The 16,808-nt window shown below is 46.1% G+C and overlaps 1 protein-coding gene across 1 annotated transcript; it reads right to left on the reverse strand.

The window, feature by feature from the left end:
• Positions 1-261: 261 nt before the first annotated feature.
• Positions 262-11,535, reverse strand: Stc1 (stanniocalcin 1). The gene is made up of 4 exons (XM_070016672.1): positions 11,189-11,535; positions 9,030-9,172; positions 8,001-8,212; positions 262-1,998 (listed from the first exon to the last, which is right to left on the reverse strand). Exons 1-4 carry the CDS (start codon positions 11,304-11,306, stop codon positions 1,728-1,730), a joined length of 744 nt encoding a protein of 247 aa, XP_069872773.1. The 5' UTR covers positions 11,307-11,535; the 3' UTR covers positions 262-1,727.
• Positions 11,536-16,808: the final 5,273 nt, after the last annotated feature.

Here is a 16,808-nt window from a genome sequence, read left to right on the forward strand (position 1 = left end):
CCCAAGTGAGTTTGGAGTGGTCCCTGCAGAACTACCCCTCCTCCCTCCTCCTCTCTCAGCATTGACCTTTGGTGGGCAGTGACACTTGTAAGGGGTTATTGGGTTCAAGGACAGTGACCCTGAGAAACTACCGTTGTTCATAGATAGGTTAATCGTTTGGCTTTAGTGCCTGCCATCTTGTAAACATCACGGCAGAAATGATCAAACCACCAGCTCATTTTCTTTTCCTCCTTTCTCTTTCCTTTCCTTTTTCTTAATTTTAAGATCCTACAAGAGATGGTCCAGCTGCCAGGACTACTTTAGTGGGCAGCATGCTATAGGACAAAAATGTAAGAGGAGTTTATTAAGGCTGGACAGCCCAGGGTTATTTATACTCCCTCAGCCCCAAGTCCCCCGGACTAAAGACTCAAAGGCTGATTGACTCATTCCCGATGGACTCAGTGGAAAATCTCACACATCTGCCAGAGTGCCAGGCACTGATGGAAGGTGGGATGTTAAGAACTGCCACCTTCCGAGGGTATAGTAGGCCTTAGCATTGTCAGCGGTCCAAACCCAAAGGGGTGTTCTTCCATTGCTGTAAGTCCCAGTTGGATGTGACAGAGCTGTTTCAGGACAGGTCTAAGTCAAGTGTAGCCTCTGGGTGGAGGTGGGCTGGGAGACTAACATCTTACCTAAGGTCCTTCAGATAAACCAGTTTGTTTTTCCTATCTCATATATAGGCCCATCTTAAAAGTTCTGATGTTGAGTCAAAACTATTTCTACCCCCTTAGTTATAAAAAAGGCCACAAGGAGCATTTATGTGGATATCTGGAAGTGAGATAGTTATTCCATTCCCAGGAAAAAAAATAAAGCTAAGTTACAAAACTAAATCTATATGCAATAAAGTTATTATATACTGCTTTGTTTAAGCAGAGTCCTCTGGAATTTATGTACAGTACATTAGTTTTCAGCTATTTATATTCCACAGTTAGACCTTAAGATTCTCTGGTTTTTTTTTTAAGACAATTGTTAAAGATACTTTTAAAGCTCTGAGCAGTTACAGTACATAAAGATGTTAGCTTTTTGTGTTTCATTCGATGCAAGAAGTTGCAGGCCCAAAGTCTGGTTGGAGAGCCAGGCTTGAGCAATTTGGTAAATGTGTCAGAAAGGAAACTAGACATCGGAGGATCGAGACCATAAGACACTACTAGCTCATTAGAGATCAAGAATTCAAACATGATATTCATATTCGTCCATGGCCAGCACAGATTCATAACACGAATTCCACTTAACATCTTTATGAGCATTGAAGACATGCATTTAAATAAAATGGTTTTGTATCAGCTAACTCTATGGGGCAACCATTCTAAAGGGCTCCACATCTTCAAAGTACAATGACCGACCAGGCAGTTACTTGAATGTTCTGTGTTTGAGGGTGGTTAGAGAGGAGCTGGGAAGAGATATCATGGAGGAAGAAGATAAAAGAAGGTTACGTTCTCCAGAGGAGAGGCAGAATGATCGCACAGATTCTGTTTGTGGGATGGCTGCCATTGCAGAATGTTGAGAAAATGATCACAGAAGCCTAGTTTCATGCAATTTTCTTTAAGTGTGTGGGGGGGTGGGGGATAGAAAATAGGAACTACTTTAAAAAAAAAACAAACCAGGCACAGTACACTCAAAATTGGTGTGTCAACACCCCTAAAATGATACTAGTTTGGTGAGGTTATGGATTGAATCTCTCTCCCTGGTTATGCACTCTCGTGGGAGGTGCGTTTGATGTGGGAGGGAGCGTCCCCCTCACCTCGGAGATTCCTGAGGAGGACCTTCAGCTTCTGCGGCTCGTTGGTGCGCCTCCTGTTGAAGTCAGCTCGCGGGTGTGTTTGCCCACAGTGGTCCGTCTGCAGGATGTGGAAGAGGCTTGCCATGTTGGGCCCGATTTTCTCCATCAGGCTGTCTCTGATGGTGCTGACCGTATCTTCATCGCATTCCAGAAGGCTTCGGATAAGTCTGTTGTAGTATCTGCATGAGGAAAGGGAATGCATGGTGATAGTCATTTGTAAGACCCTGGCTTGGCCCAGGACACCAGCCCATACCACTCCCCAGCCGCCCAGCCCTGCAGATGGCCAGTACTTCATCAGCGGCAGTGGCATTTGCATCCCTAACTTACACAGTGTCTTTTGAGTCTGAGCGCTGTGCTCCCTGGGTTTATGACATCATGCAAGACAACTCCACCTTCGTGTTCTAGCTTCACTAGGTTTAGATGCCACTTTGCGCAGAAGGCTGACTGGGATATTGGCATGTTTGAGCACTGTAGAATCTTAGCACTACATGGGACCCCAGAGATGCTGTAAGCAACCTCTTTTTTTTTTAATGGAGAAGAGATTAAGATGGGACGGCTGAAGTGACACTGAGTTAATGGCAGAAGTGGGATTTCATCAAATACAACAAATACAATCAGGTGACTCCAGCAGCCAATGCTTATGCTGGTAGCGAGTGAACCTGGATTTATAGTTGTTTGGCTATGGAGCTGTCATTTTCCTTTTTCTTGGTGGTGTAGGTGTTCAGCCACATGAGCACATTAGTGCTGATTTTGACTAAACTTCCACCTAAGCCCCCTGTCTTCAGTGGCCCTTACATTTTTGTTCTACAAAATATACTTTGTCTCATAGTCAGCCAGTCTTAATAAAGGCTAATACAGGAAGTGTTTTTCATGCTTCCTCCAAAATGCCACTAAAGTCAGAACACGAGGTAGTGAGGATATTTACAAGGGAAGATGAATGGTCCCTAAGCATCCATGCCTCTGTAACTCCATGAAAACATCTCTCATTGTGCTGGATTTTATTGGCCTCTTCCTTTTTTTGGATTTTTTTTTTTTGGTTGTGGGGCTTGAACTCTGGGCTGGGTGCTGTCCTTCAGCAATTCAGCTCAAGGCAAGTGCTCTACCACTTGAGCCATAGTGGTGAATTGGAGATAAGAGTCTTGTAGACTTTGCTGTCAGGGCTGATTTTGAACCACAATCAGCCTCCTGAGTACCTAGGATTACAGTGAGCCCCTCATGCCTGGCTTTTCTGAATATTTTACAGATATTAGGTTACCATCTCAGAGACTGTTTTGGATGCTTCCATGGTTAGGTTGTTTTCATGACTAATCTGGACGTTTATTGAAGGCAGGATTATGTCCTCATTTCTTCTATCTAAGACATGACTAAGTTTCATCAGGCTATCCTGCCTGCTTAGTGGAGATTTGCAAATTTACTTGTGGCTATTAAGGAAATAGAACTTTAAAAAAAGCCCTATAATTCCTTGCAGTAAATCATGATTTTTCTTAATACAAGTTGTAGCTCTAGGTCTAGTATACTTTTGAAAAAGAGAAAAAAACCTTGTATTTAGTATACATTCTCTTCATCAGTGGAGCAAATTCTTTATAACTCCCCCAAATGATGAAGCTAAGTGTTACGGCTCAGAACGGATTAAATTGTCTTTAGAATGTAAGAACGACTTTGTGCTGTCCCCTGGGAGACAGCTCAGGTATTTTCCAATTTGAGTTGGGATGCCTGTGCTCCATTTTGAGGTGACAGTTAGTTAGCAGAATGCATTAGCCCTGCATTTCATTGATAGGAGACTCTCATGAGGATGATGACCTGCTGTACTGATGCGAAGAAACCCTTTCCTTAGAGGAGCATAAGGATCTCTGGGGCCCCCGGGGTCTTCCATGAAAAGAAACCTGTTTATTTTTAACTCACCTCTCAGAGTACAGGATCAAACATCTTTCCAGAATAACTTAACCCCCAGAGAGGTCCTTTCAAAGAAGGACAGTAAATAGAGTGGAACATGGATAATTAAGCAAAGCGTTTGCCCTTCTGTGTGGGAGAGAATGAAGAGTAGTGGCTGGGTCATCCACAGTCCTGGCTGTTACCAACCCCCCTGCCTCTCCCTGCCCCGTCCCCCCTTCCCCCCCCCAGACAATTAAGTCCAGCTGTGAGCAAAGCTGGGATTCTCTGGCACAGAGGACGATTTTCCAACCCTTTGGAATGATAAAGCTCATGAGCCAAGCAAAGCTTACTTGGATGGAGAAATGGGGAGAAAGCTGGAGTTGGAAAAATTTAGAATAAACAACTTGGTACCAACAGTTTCAGATGTTTAAGTACACTTGGATGTCAGGGCATCCCGTAACCCCTGGGCTCTGCCAGAACCTGGATCCCTTGGATGACTGTGTCTATTTCAGAGGGTAATTAGTTCCTCGAGGGTGAGGTCTAGCAAGGACTTCAGAATTTAGAAGTTAACCCTTCCACTTTGAAAGAACCACTCACGCCAGATGAGCACCCACATGAGACGGGGAAAGTGTCATCTTTTCTTAGAAAGAAGCAGAAAGAATGGAAAATTCTTCTTAGAAAGAATCGGGGCTATGTGTCTGGATGAAGAGGTTTAATCCCCTTAAGGAAACCATGCTTTTCTGCCTGGCCTTATAGCTTTAGGCTCTTCTGATCCTTTGCGCCCCCTTGTCCCCTCTGTCAGAGCATCTGTGGCTTGTACAATGGCCTCTGTGTCATTCCTTGATGATTCCTGCCCGAGCTCAGTGTTTCTTGGCAGTGACCCTCACCAGCCCGACTGCCTTCGGTGGTCGAACTCCAAATGTATCCCTTCCTTACTGCTTCCTTTTTGGAACCCTATAAACTCAGCTTCTTAAAGTGGAAAATAGTGCATGTCTCCTCAGACTAAGCATATGTCAGGCTATCTTGATGTCAGCATAGCTAACCCTCCCGTCTCCCTTAAGGCTGGAACGTGACATTCACTTCTGGAGTACATTGGCCAATGAGGTCTTTCCTATGCAGGTCATCCAGAGACTTAGGTTATTTAAAATGTTGAACAGCCAGCAAAACCTGCCTTAGTAATGCTCTTGTTATGAGTATAGATATGGGAAAACATGCCTATTTTTCTTTGAAGAAAGTGAATGTAAAATTAATTTGTATACACCATGATGTATATATATATATATTTCAATTATGCTTGATATTCTATTTTTGGTTTGTGAATATTTCTTGCAGGATTTTTTTTAACGGTTGCCATTTTTTAAAGTAGAAATCAAAATAGCTTGGCTCAAAGCCATGATAATTCTGGGACCAGCTCTGTTACTTACAAGCTGTGTGACCTTCAGCAAGTCCCTTCTCTCTGTGAGCCTCCTCCATTCCTTGCTCAGGAAAGTGAGGCCATCACCCCTGGCCAGTGGCAGTCTGTGTTTCCAGTCTACACTTTTATTCTTGCTTTAAGTAAAAAGAGTACGGCCTAGAACAAGCCCCTTCCTTTCCCAGGGAAGTTAGGGCTAGTTAAGATTCTCTTCTTCATTTTTCTAGCACTGATGGTGGGTGGAGGGGTGGTACTTCAAGGATTTGGTGGGTTAAGTGTTCTGACCTCTCAGCATAGAAGGACCTATTAAAGCATACTTTCTTCCCACTTGGAAAAGTCTGTTCCTGCCTTTTATTTTATTCCCCCCCTCTTGGTAGAGAATAAGATCAGATATTCTCCATAGCTACTATTTCAGCCATGCTTCCCCAAATACACACATACTGCCTAGGAACGTTCTGTGTGAGGGTTTATAAATAGTCCTTTGTTTCCCTTGATCAATATTATTCTTCTGTTTCCTGTTCCCTATCCATGCCCCAGAGAATTGGACGCTTTGCCAGTTTTCCCACTCTGGGTCTGGGTTGGTGTAATTGGTTCCCAAGCCTTGCACGGTCCTGCCTGTTTGACCAACTCTGACCATTTCCACCCCCCCACCCCCCGCCCTGGCATAGAAGGATCGGTTGGCACAGTCAGCCTGGGGAATAGTTCAGTTCCCTTTTCTCTTCTGGGTGCACCTCTGTCATGGAAACCTTCCTCCTCCCCCCTCCCCCCACCCTAGTTCTGTGTCCTGGTCTAGTCACAGAGTCTTGGATTCTCCCAGCTCCAAATCTCATGCTGGATAAGTCACAGGAAGGTGGAATGAACCTGTAACTACTTCCTTTTGCGATTCTGTGCCAACTGGCAGCCAGTTTGCATGTGTCTATGGTGGGACAGAGGCTGGGAAAGCAGGATGTTTCAGGCGGGTGAGGAGCTTAAATAGAGCGAGTCAAGCCCAGCCTGGAACCGGAAATCTCTACAGTCCCGAGCAGGAATAATATTAGCCAACTGAAGTGAAATACTTGGAAAAAGGTAAGCCTTGCATGAGAGAGTCCGTGGTTCAAGAGTTTGCCACTTCCCTCTTGCTGACCTTTCCTATTAAACGTAAGATCAAATAAGTAATCAAGATAAAAAAGGGAGACAGGTAGACTTCTTTGTGACCATTTTTAGAAGGTGCTGTAAGTAAGGCACCTGTGGAAAGGAATAATGATCTGGTAAAGCATTCTCTTGACCGGTCCTTTTAGGTAAATGGGGGTCCCCAGTTCAAAATCTGCATCTTCTCTTCTTTAGCACCTCTCCCTTCCTAAGGGAGAATACTATTTCAGTGAAATGAGAGAGATCAGAAGTGTCTTGGAATTGCTTGAAGGCCTTATTATGAATCATATTTGTCACATAATCCTTAAGGATCCTTTAAGGATCTCAACATATGATAATGTCTTTGTCCACACATCCCTCCCTGTTCCGGCACAAGCATGGGCTTTGTCCTTAGTTTTCTGGCTAAGAATTCTTTGTTTCTTTTCCTTAGGGTGAAGGGAGTCTCCAACAAATAGTTAAGCCTGGCACCCCTACCCCTATGCAACAAGACTCTTCCTAGGAGAATTTTAAAACCAAGATCCATACAAAGAGACCTGCCACTTAACAGCCTGATTATCTTGTGCTGAGAGAACTGGTTAAAAACCTATGATAGAGTCGCTTCCAAGGGAGGCCTTCACAAGTGAGTTCCATAAATTGACTTGCAGTTCTGAAGGGACCTAACCTGTAGTCAAGATGAATTAGAAGTTTTACAAAGGTTACGCGTTGCGGGGGTCATAACCTATCAGAAGGGGCAGCTGATCTTCTACCTGCATGCACGTGCTTACATGACTAAATCACCCCCCTGCCCCCACCCAGCTCCCAGGACTTGGCTGTTACTATTCTCTGAAGAAAGGTAGCAGAACCCTGGTAGGGTATTAATCTAGGGAATCAGAAGAACATTGATCTTGGTGAATTATATGCAAATATTCATCATAGAAATTCAAGAGTGAGAGTGAAGTTTTCGGCCCAGAGCATCCCACAACTGGCCTCTATTACCCCCAATCCATCCACACCCACCCTGGAACTAGAGTGCCAGCCCTCCCAGACATCAGAAGTCCACTCCTCAGCTGGCACAGACCATGAACCTGAGGCACAGCAAAGCCTGGTGCTTAGATACAGTAGGAGCTCAGTGACTTGGGGTCACCTGGGAGCAGCTGTGTGATCTGGGACGCCATCGATGTGATCTTAGACTAGAGGGATGGGATGACATAAGGCCTTGAAGGGAATGTGAGAATGGTCCTGGCTAGTCATTGCACTTTTTTTTTTAAATGCAGAGGCAATCAAGCTCTCGGGGAAGTGAGATGGGCTGTTCTAGGTTATCTGGTGAAATATCTGACTGGTTTAGGACTGATGGGAAAAGTGTGCAGATTCGATAATCATCTGCATTATGACATTTGACCAGGGACTTAAAAAAATATGGCCAATTGCTTTGCTTGCAGACTCATAATTTCAGACAAATCTAATGCCTGAAAAGGTGGTTTCCAGAAGCTTTGCCATTTCCTTTGGGCTTATGTCAAGAAGTGGACAAAGAAATTGCACCCAGGGATTGCTGCAAATGAAGCTTTCTGCTAGCTGCATGGAAAGACTTTTCCTGTAACAGTGGGGGGAAAAATCCAAGCTGCTTCAACTGTCACAACCAATCACAAGCATATTTTTCCTGCAAAAGCTGGGAAGACTGCAGGCTAAAATAAGAGCGTGAGTGTGGCAATTTAACACTCCTCCCGGTCTTGTTCTGCCAGCCAGTGCCCCCTCCCCCTCCCCGGACTGCAAAGATGGGGGCCCCGTTGGTACCTGTTGGAGAAGTGATTGGGCAGCTGGACGACTTCTGTGATGGCTTCTGGGTTCCGCTTGGCGATGCTGCACATGTTTAGCTTGCTGTAGCACTCTTCCTGCACCTCGGCAATCATCCTCTGGAAAGTAGAGCATCTCCGAATGGCGACAAAGACCTTGGCGGTGACCCCGTTGGCAATGCATTTTAAGCTCTCTTTGACAAATGCTTTTCCCTGCCATCGAGAGGAGACAGGAGGGAAAGCTTTAGCTTGACCTGACAGAACAGTTGGGTGGACAACATGGGGCTGGTATTATGGTGTGTGTGGGGGTGGGGTGGGGTGGGGGGTGGCGGGGCATGCTTCAGTGGTACATTGACGTGTCCTTGCCATTAGAAGATTGTATGCCATGGCTAAGAAGGAAAACATAAAAGCCAAAACCAAAACCCTTTCTCCCTGACTGTCTTGAGAATTGAACAGTACAGAAAGAAGATGAAAAGAAAAAGAATTAAAAGAAAAAGGAGGCACCATTAGTAATCCCTCTGCAGCTTTAAAAATTGTCCTAACCCAACTTTCACACTCTTGGTATTGAGACCTTAATCCTTCAGATTATCTAGCCTAGCATGTTAGGTCATACAACACGCACTACTTTGTTAGAATATTTATTTTATTATATTGTTTGTTTCCTTTTGAAGAGATCAAGATTTTCCCCCTCAGCCTCCTGACCCCCAGCCTTTGCCACCTCCTTTCAGTCACACATGGGGGTGAATCTTATCCAGAACCTACTTCCTGGCCCAAAGCGTGTGTGTGTGTGTGTGTGTGTGTGTGTGTGTGTGTGTGTGTGTGTGTGTGCGTGTGTATGTGCGCGCGCACACACACACACACACACACACACACACACACACGCGTGTGAACATGCACCCTGGGATGGTATTTGGAGAAAGAGGTTGGAAAACAGGGCTGGTTCTCTCCAAGACCGGTTCCTAAGAGTAATATCCTGTACTCTTGTTGAAGACATGCAGCCAGTGGGGACAGAGGTCATGGGCCTTATTACCTGAGTGTCAAATTTGGCAGCGCTGTACAAGAAGGATTTACAGATGTCAAACATTCCATCGGTGTCACAGGTGGAGTTTTCCAGGCAGGCAAACGCCCCGCAGCCAACCTGCAGGGCACTGTTGAGGCAGCGAACCACTTCAGCTGGAAGAGACAAGCACATCCAGTCTGGGTCAAACCAAGGGGGTCCCATGAGAGCAGAGGCCAAGTTCAAAGGCAGGGCATGGGAGCTGATCTCAGAAGTCAGTGCTGAGGTGAGGGCCACTAGGTAGGCCCATCTGGAGGATTAGAGGTGATCGAGGAGGGTGGACCATCCCTGTTGCTTCTAAGAGCCAGCACACAGGAAGCTGGGATGAGTTCTCCTTCTGAGACTCATTCTCTAGGTCTCGTGACTACCTACATATTGATGGTTGGAATCCAGGCAATGCTTCATGACTGCTCTTTAGAAGACTAGAGAATCTAGCTGGCTGCTTAAAAAAAACCCACACTGGAATAAAAGTCATAGGATTCAAATCCAAATGTCAGAGGGGAATTGGCCGGGAGTCTACTTGAAGGGAGACTTCAATTTTGGGGCTTTTCATTAACCCTTGCTTTGGCATAAAGAAGTCTGTTCTGTCTATGCCTTCCCTCACCCCCAAGCCCCTTGACAAGATAGTCTTTAGAGGTGTGGATCATCTCTCCTAGTGCAAACCTTTTATTTTTACAAAGAGAAAAGAAGCAGGTGTGCAAGAACAAGGCCGAGACACCCCCTTTGCAAGAGCGTGGAAGTGGGGGGGGGGAACCCTGCAAAGAACTTGCACGAGGCTTTTTACATTGGGGATAAAATTTCCCATAAAAGTAAATTCTCTCCTACAGAAAGGGGTGGGGTGGGGGAGTGTTCTGGCAGGCAGGCAGCTCCGGCAAGAAATGATCTGTAGCCTTCGTACAGGAAGATTCTCCTGGGAGATCAAAAGCAAGCGAGGCTCTCCGAGCAGCCCCACCCCCTCCCACCACCCGCAGCCTCTGGGATGTTACAAGTCATTTCCCTAATTATATATTTCCACGGATTTCAAATTATAACTTTGCTTTAAGCAGTTTTAATATGCATTAGGGCTGCTATTGTTTTAGGCAAGCTGGAATTGTGAATCACAGCATCTCTATAGCAACAAAGTACAAAAGGAAGTGGGGTAGAGCCCCTCCTCTGGGCAGGGACCTGAGCTCCAGCAAGGAGAGTCCCCCAGCAGGGCCCTGACACCTGCGATGCTATCTTGGCTGACAGGTGGGGGGGGGGGACAGAGGACAGAGCTGGGAAGGGGCATGCAGAGGGCTCCAGGGACAGCGGTGTCACTGCGGGCTTCCTAACGCCCTTTTCCCTTCAGAGTCTCATTAGCTGCTCCAGGGAGTCAGGGCGAAAGTAAGACCACCACCTCGGAGAAATAGCTGCTTAATTTCACAAACATTCTCTCCCCCCCTTCCCTTAGGGGCTCTGGATCCTGGGCTGCCCAGAGGGTGTTTGAATGGAGCTCAGTGCCGGGAGGAAAGGCAGTGTGTTGGGGGTGGGATGTTGTAGGGTTTGCTCTGAATCCACCCTGGGTTTGTCAGATTTGAGGATTAGGGTTCTGAAGAGAGAGAGAGCTTCTCCAGGTTGAGGCAGAGAAGTCAAGTTACAGGGTTTTCAAGGGGGGGGGAGAGAGAGAGAGAGAGAGAGAGAGAGAGAGAGAGAGAGAGAGAGAGAGAGAGAGAGAGAGAGAGAGAGAGAGAGAGAGAGAGGCATGAGACAAGCCGTGTCTCACCTTAAGACCGGCTTCTGGAAAGTATGGAGTGCGCTTTGAAGCATGCCAACATTCAAGGCTTTCCATGCCCCCTCCCCCTCAAGAGGGTACGTGCCAGATTTCAGGCAATCAGGCTGGGCTTATGCAATGAAATACCCTCAGCCGAGCGCCCAGCTTCTTCGGTAGTCGCATGCAATCATTAAACAAAGGAGCTCTACTTCTTAAGGCTATTGGGTTACACTGGCAGTTTATTGCCACCAGGCATGAAGTACATTTATTATCAAGATCAGCCACCACAGGCACAGTTGCAAAAGTGAGAGGTAAATGAGGGCAGCTCTTTTTTGGGGGGTGGGGTGGGGTGGGGTTGGGGGGAGGAGAGAAAACGGGTCCTAGGTTGGCGCTGGCTTACCTGAGGTCTGAGATGCCACCCGGGATTTCCTGGGGCTCACAGAGTCATTCTGCTCTGCCTCATGGCTTGCAGAAACGCCGATCACCAGCACCAGAAGTACTGCTGAGTTTTGGAGCATTCTCTGAGAAGTTTCCGCTAAGTTGTTGGTTTTTTTTTTTTTCCTTTCCTCCCCCCCCTTTCCTCTTTCCCCCTCTGGGCTTGAGTGAAGATGTGGATCTGGATATGCTGAATTCTTAGGTGGGGATTTGATGAGGATTTTTTTTTTCTTTGCTGCTGCTGCTGCTGCTGCTCCTCCTCCCCCCCTCCTCCACCTCCTCCTCCTTCAGCTGCAGTCGCTGCTTCTTGAACCTCTCTGGCTTTTTGCAAACTGGGGGCCTAGGAGCTGCACCCAGGGATTTTATAGCCGTTCTTATCGGTCCTGGGGATCAGGGACCAATCAGATCCCTCAACTGGTCTGTTTAGCCAATAGGAGGACACGCTTATTCAGCTGGAGCTTTTTGACTTCTTAGAAATATTTTCCAGAAAATTAAAAGTACCTGCTGCCAATATTTTATGTGTGTGTGTGTGTGTGTGTGTGTGTGTGTGTGTGTGTGTGTGTGTGTGTCAGTAGGGATGTGTGAAAAAAAGCTATACTCATATAATTAAATGATCATTTTGTATTGATTAAATTAGAGAGAGATTGTGAAAATCTCTCCTAAGTGCCTTTGAAATGTATTCTTTTTTTTTTTTTTTAAATAAATGAACAACTGGGGTTGGAGCTGGGTGGTGTGGTTGGGATAGGGAGATATAATCTGTTGAATTAGAATTGAATCAGAATTGAATCTAATTTACAGCAGGTTCAGTTTCATTTGACCAGTGTTCTCTGTAATATCCCCAATTTTTTTTGCCTGTATGTGATCACATGTACTGTGCACCCATGATGTCTTTCTGTGGTTCGTGGGCATCCTGAGTTCTTCTATCCATGCATGAGCCCTCAGGAGGGGTGGATGTGAGTAGAAAAGCCCTGGTTAGCTGTGATTTTACAGTTCTGAGCTGTGGTCCAAGCTTCTCTATTGATCTGCATCATGACCTTGGCCTCATGCTTTTACTTTACTTTTCCATTTGGTAAATGCCAACATTGGGACTCTGTGATTTCTCACACCTCTAAAATGACCCTGATTCTCTAGTGACAGATGAGAAGACTTCTGTCTTCTAAGCAGGAGTGTTAGTTACTATAGGCATGTGCATGCACAGCTCACACTACACTCAACAGGGAGACATCAGGAATGCCTGAAAATTAATAAAGTGTGTATTCAAGCCAAGCAACTTTATAATCACGTTGAAACAATAAGCTGGCCAAAGCAAGACTAAACCTGCTGGGTAAACCAGTTCACTTCTTGGGGGGTGGGAAGGAGGCGGGGAGGGGGTGGGGGTTGGGGAAGACGAGACTGGGAAGAAGGTATAGAGAAAGACCAAGATGTGTAGGAGAGAAGACTGATAAACTCTAGACTTAATGGGAAAATTACAGTGGAATCACAAATCATGTCTAGTATAGCTGCTCATATTCTCTTGTAAGTAGGCTCTAGGCAACATAGAGGCTTGTCCGTAACTTGTGAAGGTAGTTAATGATCCATCCAAGGACTTCTTAGGGTGTATGAAGGTGGTCATTAAGGCTGGGGTAAGGTGGAGGGATTAAACAATGAAACCTTTAAACATTTTTTTTCAGGAGGTGAATGAGAAAGGCCATTGGTGATTGCACAGACTTGGACAGGATGATCTTGTTCAGGAAGGCTTCTAGTGGCTTCAGTTTAAGTCCTAAAGTCTTCACTTGAGTTTGTTTTTTTTTAACCATGCTGATTTTATCTATCATCAACCAGATAGAGAATCAGCTGTACATGTGTGGGGAAACTGAGGTTTGCTGGGTGATGTACAGCCCATCCTTTGCAAAAAACAAAACAAAACAAAACAAGTAGTTGTTGGAAGCAGGAACATGAGCTGGAAAATGGATGAAGGAATAGAAGTCCTGGAAATGACTAAAAGAGAGGAAACAATGTTCAGATTTTCATTAAATAATTTGGACATTTTAATTTACGTCAACAGGATTGGTAGTTTGCTGGTGCCGAGAGATGAGTAGGGAGAGTAAAAAGACATTGACCTAGGCAAATGAACGAGTCTTGACCTTAAAGGACTTGCAGCCAAGCTGGGAAGATGGCAAAGCTTACTGATAACCAGCTTCCTAAAGCCTCCAGATGTCAGGACATCATCTGGGTGAGGCATAAGCAGAGACTGGCTAGGTGGAAGGAAGGCTTGATGGATGGATTCTTGAGCATGAAATGTGGGGGAAAGATGGGATCCTTTTTGGCTGTTTAGTAAGAAGTTAGTTAAATCTGTTGATGTGTCATTTTTTTTAGAAACAAAAACATAATTCTTGTTTGGGGAAGCTTTATTTCTATTGCTTTGGGAAGAAATAGTGAATATATGGGTCTTTTGGGCACTGGTGGCTCACATCTATAATCCTAGCTACTCAGGAGGCTGCGATCTGAGGATCAAGGTTTGAAACAAGCCTGGGCAGGAAAGCCCACGAGACTGTTGTCTCTAGTGGAAGTGGAGTTGTGTCTCTGAGTGGTAGAGCACTAGCCTTGAGCAAAAATAAAAAAAAAGCTCAGGGGCAGTGCCCAGGTCCTGAATTCACGTTCTGTGATCGACAAATGAAAATAAAGAACTAAAAAAACAAACACAAGAGAAGAAAAGAAAAAGAAGTCTCTTCCAGGAAGGAAACAAGAAGACAGACACGTATTCTTCCCGAGGCTTTTGGCCTCGCTCACACACTCTGTGTGCTTGGGTGCTGTTTATGGTGAAGGCGCCCCTGTGTGTGGCTCCAGCTGGGTTTCCTCGTATTGGTCCACTGGTTTGATGAGGTGATGGATCATCTCCGCCATCTACTTCCTTCTTCCAACTCTCTGATGCACTCACCAGAACATGGTATCCTGCAAGTTTCAGGATTTTTTTCCCTGATGTTGATTTTTATTCTCCTTATTTTGCTCACTCACCTTTGTAGGCCTAGTGGATGGTTGCTAGGTATGCCAAGTGGTTCACCATGAAAGGTGAGCTGTCATTGGGGGAAATAGAATGACAGTCAGGTCAGACAGCCTGGCTGAATAAACCTAGTGTGTATCAGAAATGCCCAGCATCGAGCTCCTTCCCGAAATCCACCACAAGTCTATCCAAATGCTCACTCATCATGCTGCTGTGTTGGATTTTACGTAGCAATGACATAAGTGTTGGGAACTTGCAACTTCCTGGGGGACAAGGAGTCTGACAGAATATGGAAGAGCTTGATCATCAGATTCAGAGTTTGAATTTTATCTTCTAAACAATAGGGAGGCATTAGGGCTCTTTTGAGACAGGATTTCCCTCTGTAATACAGCCTGGCCTGGAACTTGCTAATGTGCAACCCTTCCCGACTCTTGTCTTCCGAGTGCTGTGATTACAGTCAGGTACCATGACACCTGGCTTTATTAGGGTTCCTGTTTTGGAATTATTAGATGATGTGTGGATGTCTGGAGAAGCTCTTTTCAACATGCATGCGATGGTTTGGAGGAAGAGAAGCTTGGAGGCTTGATGACAGTTGATAAGGTTGCTTGTGCTGGCTGGAGAAAGGAAGGGAGGTAAGTAGGAGAGATTTTTCAGCACATGGACATTTTCCCTTAGCTCCAGGACTTGGCTGACAAAACTCTTTTTCTTGGTTTCAAGATCAGGAGCTCACACCCATTAGACTTGCCCCTCTCCACGCTGTGCCTATGACTTTTTGTCTAAAGGACCAACATTCTGTGAGAGCGCCGCAATTGCTTCACAAAAGGACTTGACTACCCACTCAGTAGGTGGAGAAACAGCCCGAGCCAGGCTGCGCAGTTGGGCAGGTGCCCGTGGGGGACAGTGGGTGGGAGGAGAGGGTATCTTTGCCATTGCCCCTGAGCAAGGAAAGTGCTAAGAAGTGTGAGAGAGGAGCTGCCAACACCCAAGGCTGGGTGATGATGCCCTGGCTGTGCCCGTGCGTGGCTGGCATGAGTTCAGTGAGAAGATTAAGCCAAAAATCTCGAAGGCTTTGTTGGATTCAGCTAGCTTAAAGTTAAACAGGGAACTGCTCTTTGCCTTTTTTTAGTGAGAGAAGCATAGAGCATAGTTAGTCCTGCGCCCCCCGCCCCTCCCCCCTTGGTAAATGTTCCCTTTGTTAAATTAAAAAAATGCAAGGCCTGGCCGGCTTGGTCTGACATAGTGGCCAACGTTAGTGGCAGTTCTGGGCCTGCGCATTTTATTGTTCTGTTGAACGGTTCGAGGCTGTCTTCCTAACCTCAAGACAAAGAGAGAGAGAGGAAGATATGTGTTGTCCCGTTAAAAAACATAAGAGGAGGCGGGTTTTTGGTGTGGATGGTCTCAGATTCTTGAGTAACTCTGTGCCTCCTAGACATCACTGCTTACTTAAAATTCTATCAAAGAAAGCTAGCAAGAAAATCGATTCAGAAGACAAATGCCTTCCACCCCATTGCCTCCTCCATGGGTTTATGGAGGGTCGCTCTGTACGCGGGACTAGGGCAGGTGTGGCAAGAAATGCAGAAAGATGGCAGATCTTGTCTGTGCCTCAAACATCCCCAAGATACTTCACGAAAGATGAGGATATTGTTTCCTACAACATAGCGTATTGGTTTGAATTCAATGAGCATTGACTACAATGCCTGACGTGGCAATAGACGCATCTCAGCCGGGGAGAGCAGGTCCCCTTCCGTTCCTGGGGAGGAGACTGGCACCCTTAGGAGAAGCATGGCTCGCTCATGGTTGGGGTGTAGATGCAGGAAAACCCCCGGAAATGTGCTTCCTCTAGAAGTAACTGAGGACTCTTTACTGACTGTGGCCACCATGGTGGTGGGAAGAGCTTGTGTTCTCGGAACCCTGCCCTGCGGGCCGCAGCGAGTTGGGGGCAGAAAGAAGAAAAAAGACAGAATGACCTGACAGGCTTAAACCAGAACAGGCAAGTTGGAATCAGCCTCCACTCCAGTTAACATCTGCCTCTCGTTCCTGCAGGTAGACACTGTGACGTCACGGCCTGTCCAGGAGGACAGGCTCAGCCTCAGGAGAGCCTGTGGATCTGTTTCACACGCGGCTCCTGAAACCTGCCTGGAGAAGGCTGCTGTGTGGTACCTCCATCTGCCCTTCCCATCCTGCGGAACACCTCAACGGACGTTCCTCCGTGGAGACACACGAGGGCGCTCCAACCAACAATGCGAGGAGCTTTTCAATTCAACAACCACAACCAGAAAGTTGTGAATTTGGTTCTATTTGGTGATGGTTTTAAGCCATCAAGAGGCTGCTTTGTGTGTTTGTGGGGTGCCCACCGGTGGCCTAGCCAGTGACCTTGTTGTAGGCGAGGATGGTCCCGTGTGTGGAAAACGTTGCTGTGTGTACCCTTCTTTACATCAATTTAGTGTTGTCTGACACAGAGATTGTCAAGAGATTGTCAAGTTTGCTGAGTGCATATTCACTCTTGTGGGGAGGCATTCTTCCCCGGTGCTGGTCCTATACCGCAGAGAAGTTTTGAGATCTATGCTTTGTATTTCATGGGGTGGATGTAGGTGGAGGAGTGGGA

The sequence above is a fragment of the Dipodomys merriami genome, unplaced genomic scaffold, assembly GCF_024711535.1.
Source record: "Dipodomys merriami isolate MVZ:Mamm:240054 unplaced genomic scaffold, mDipMer1.0.p SCAF_12, whole genome shotgun sequence".
Lineage (NCBI taxonomy): Eukaryota > Metazoa > Chordata > Mammalia > Rodentia > Heteromyidae > Dipodomys > Dipodomys merriami.

Excerpts from the sequence above, each read along its gene's own strand:
- Stc1 (XM_070016672.1), bottom strand. The coding sequence starts at position 11,306 with ATGCTCCAAAACTCAGCAGTACTTCTGGTGCTGGTGATCGGCGTTTCT. Across the intron at positions 9,173-11,188 it reads GGTGGCATCTCAGACCTCAG|CTGAAGTGGTTCGCTGCCTC; the intron begins GTAAGCCAGCGC and ends TGTCTCTTCCAG. Across the intron at positions 1,999-8,000 it reads CCCAATCACTTCTCCAACAG|ATACTACAACAGACTTATCC; the intron begins GTACCAACGGGG and ends TTCCTCATGCAG.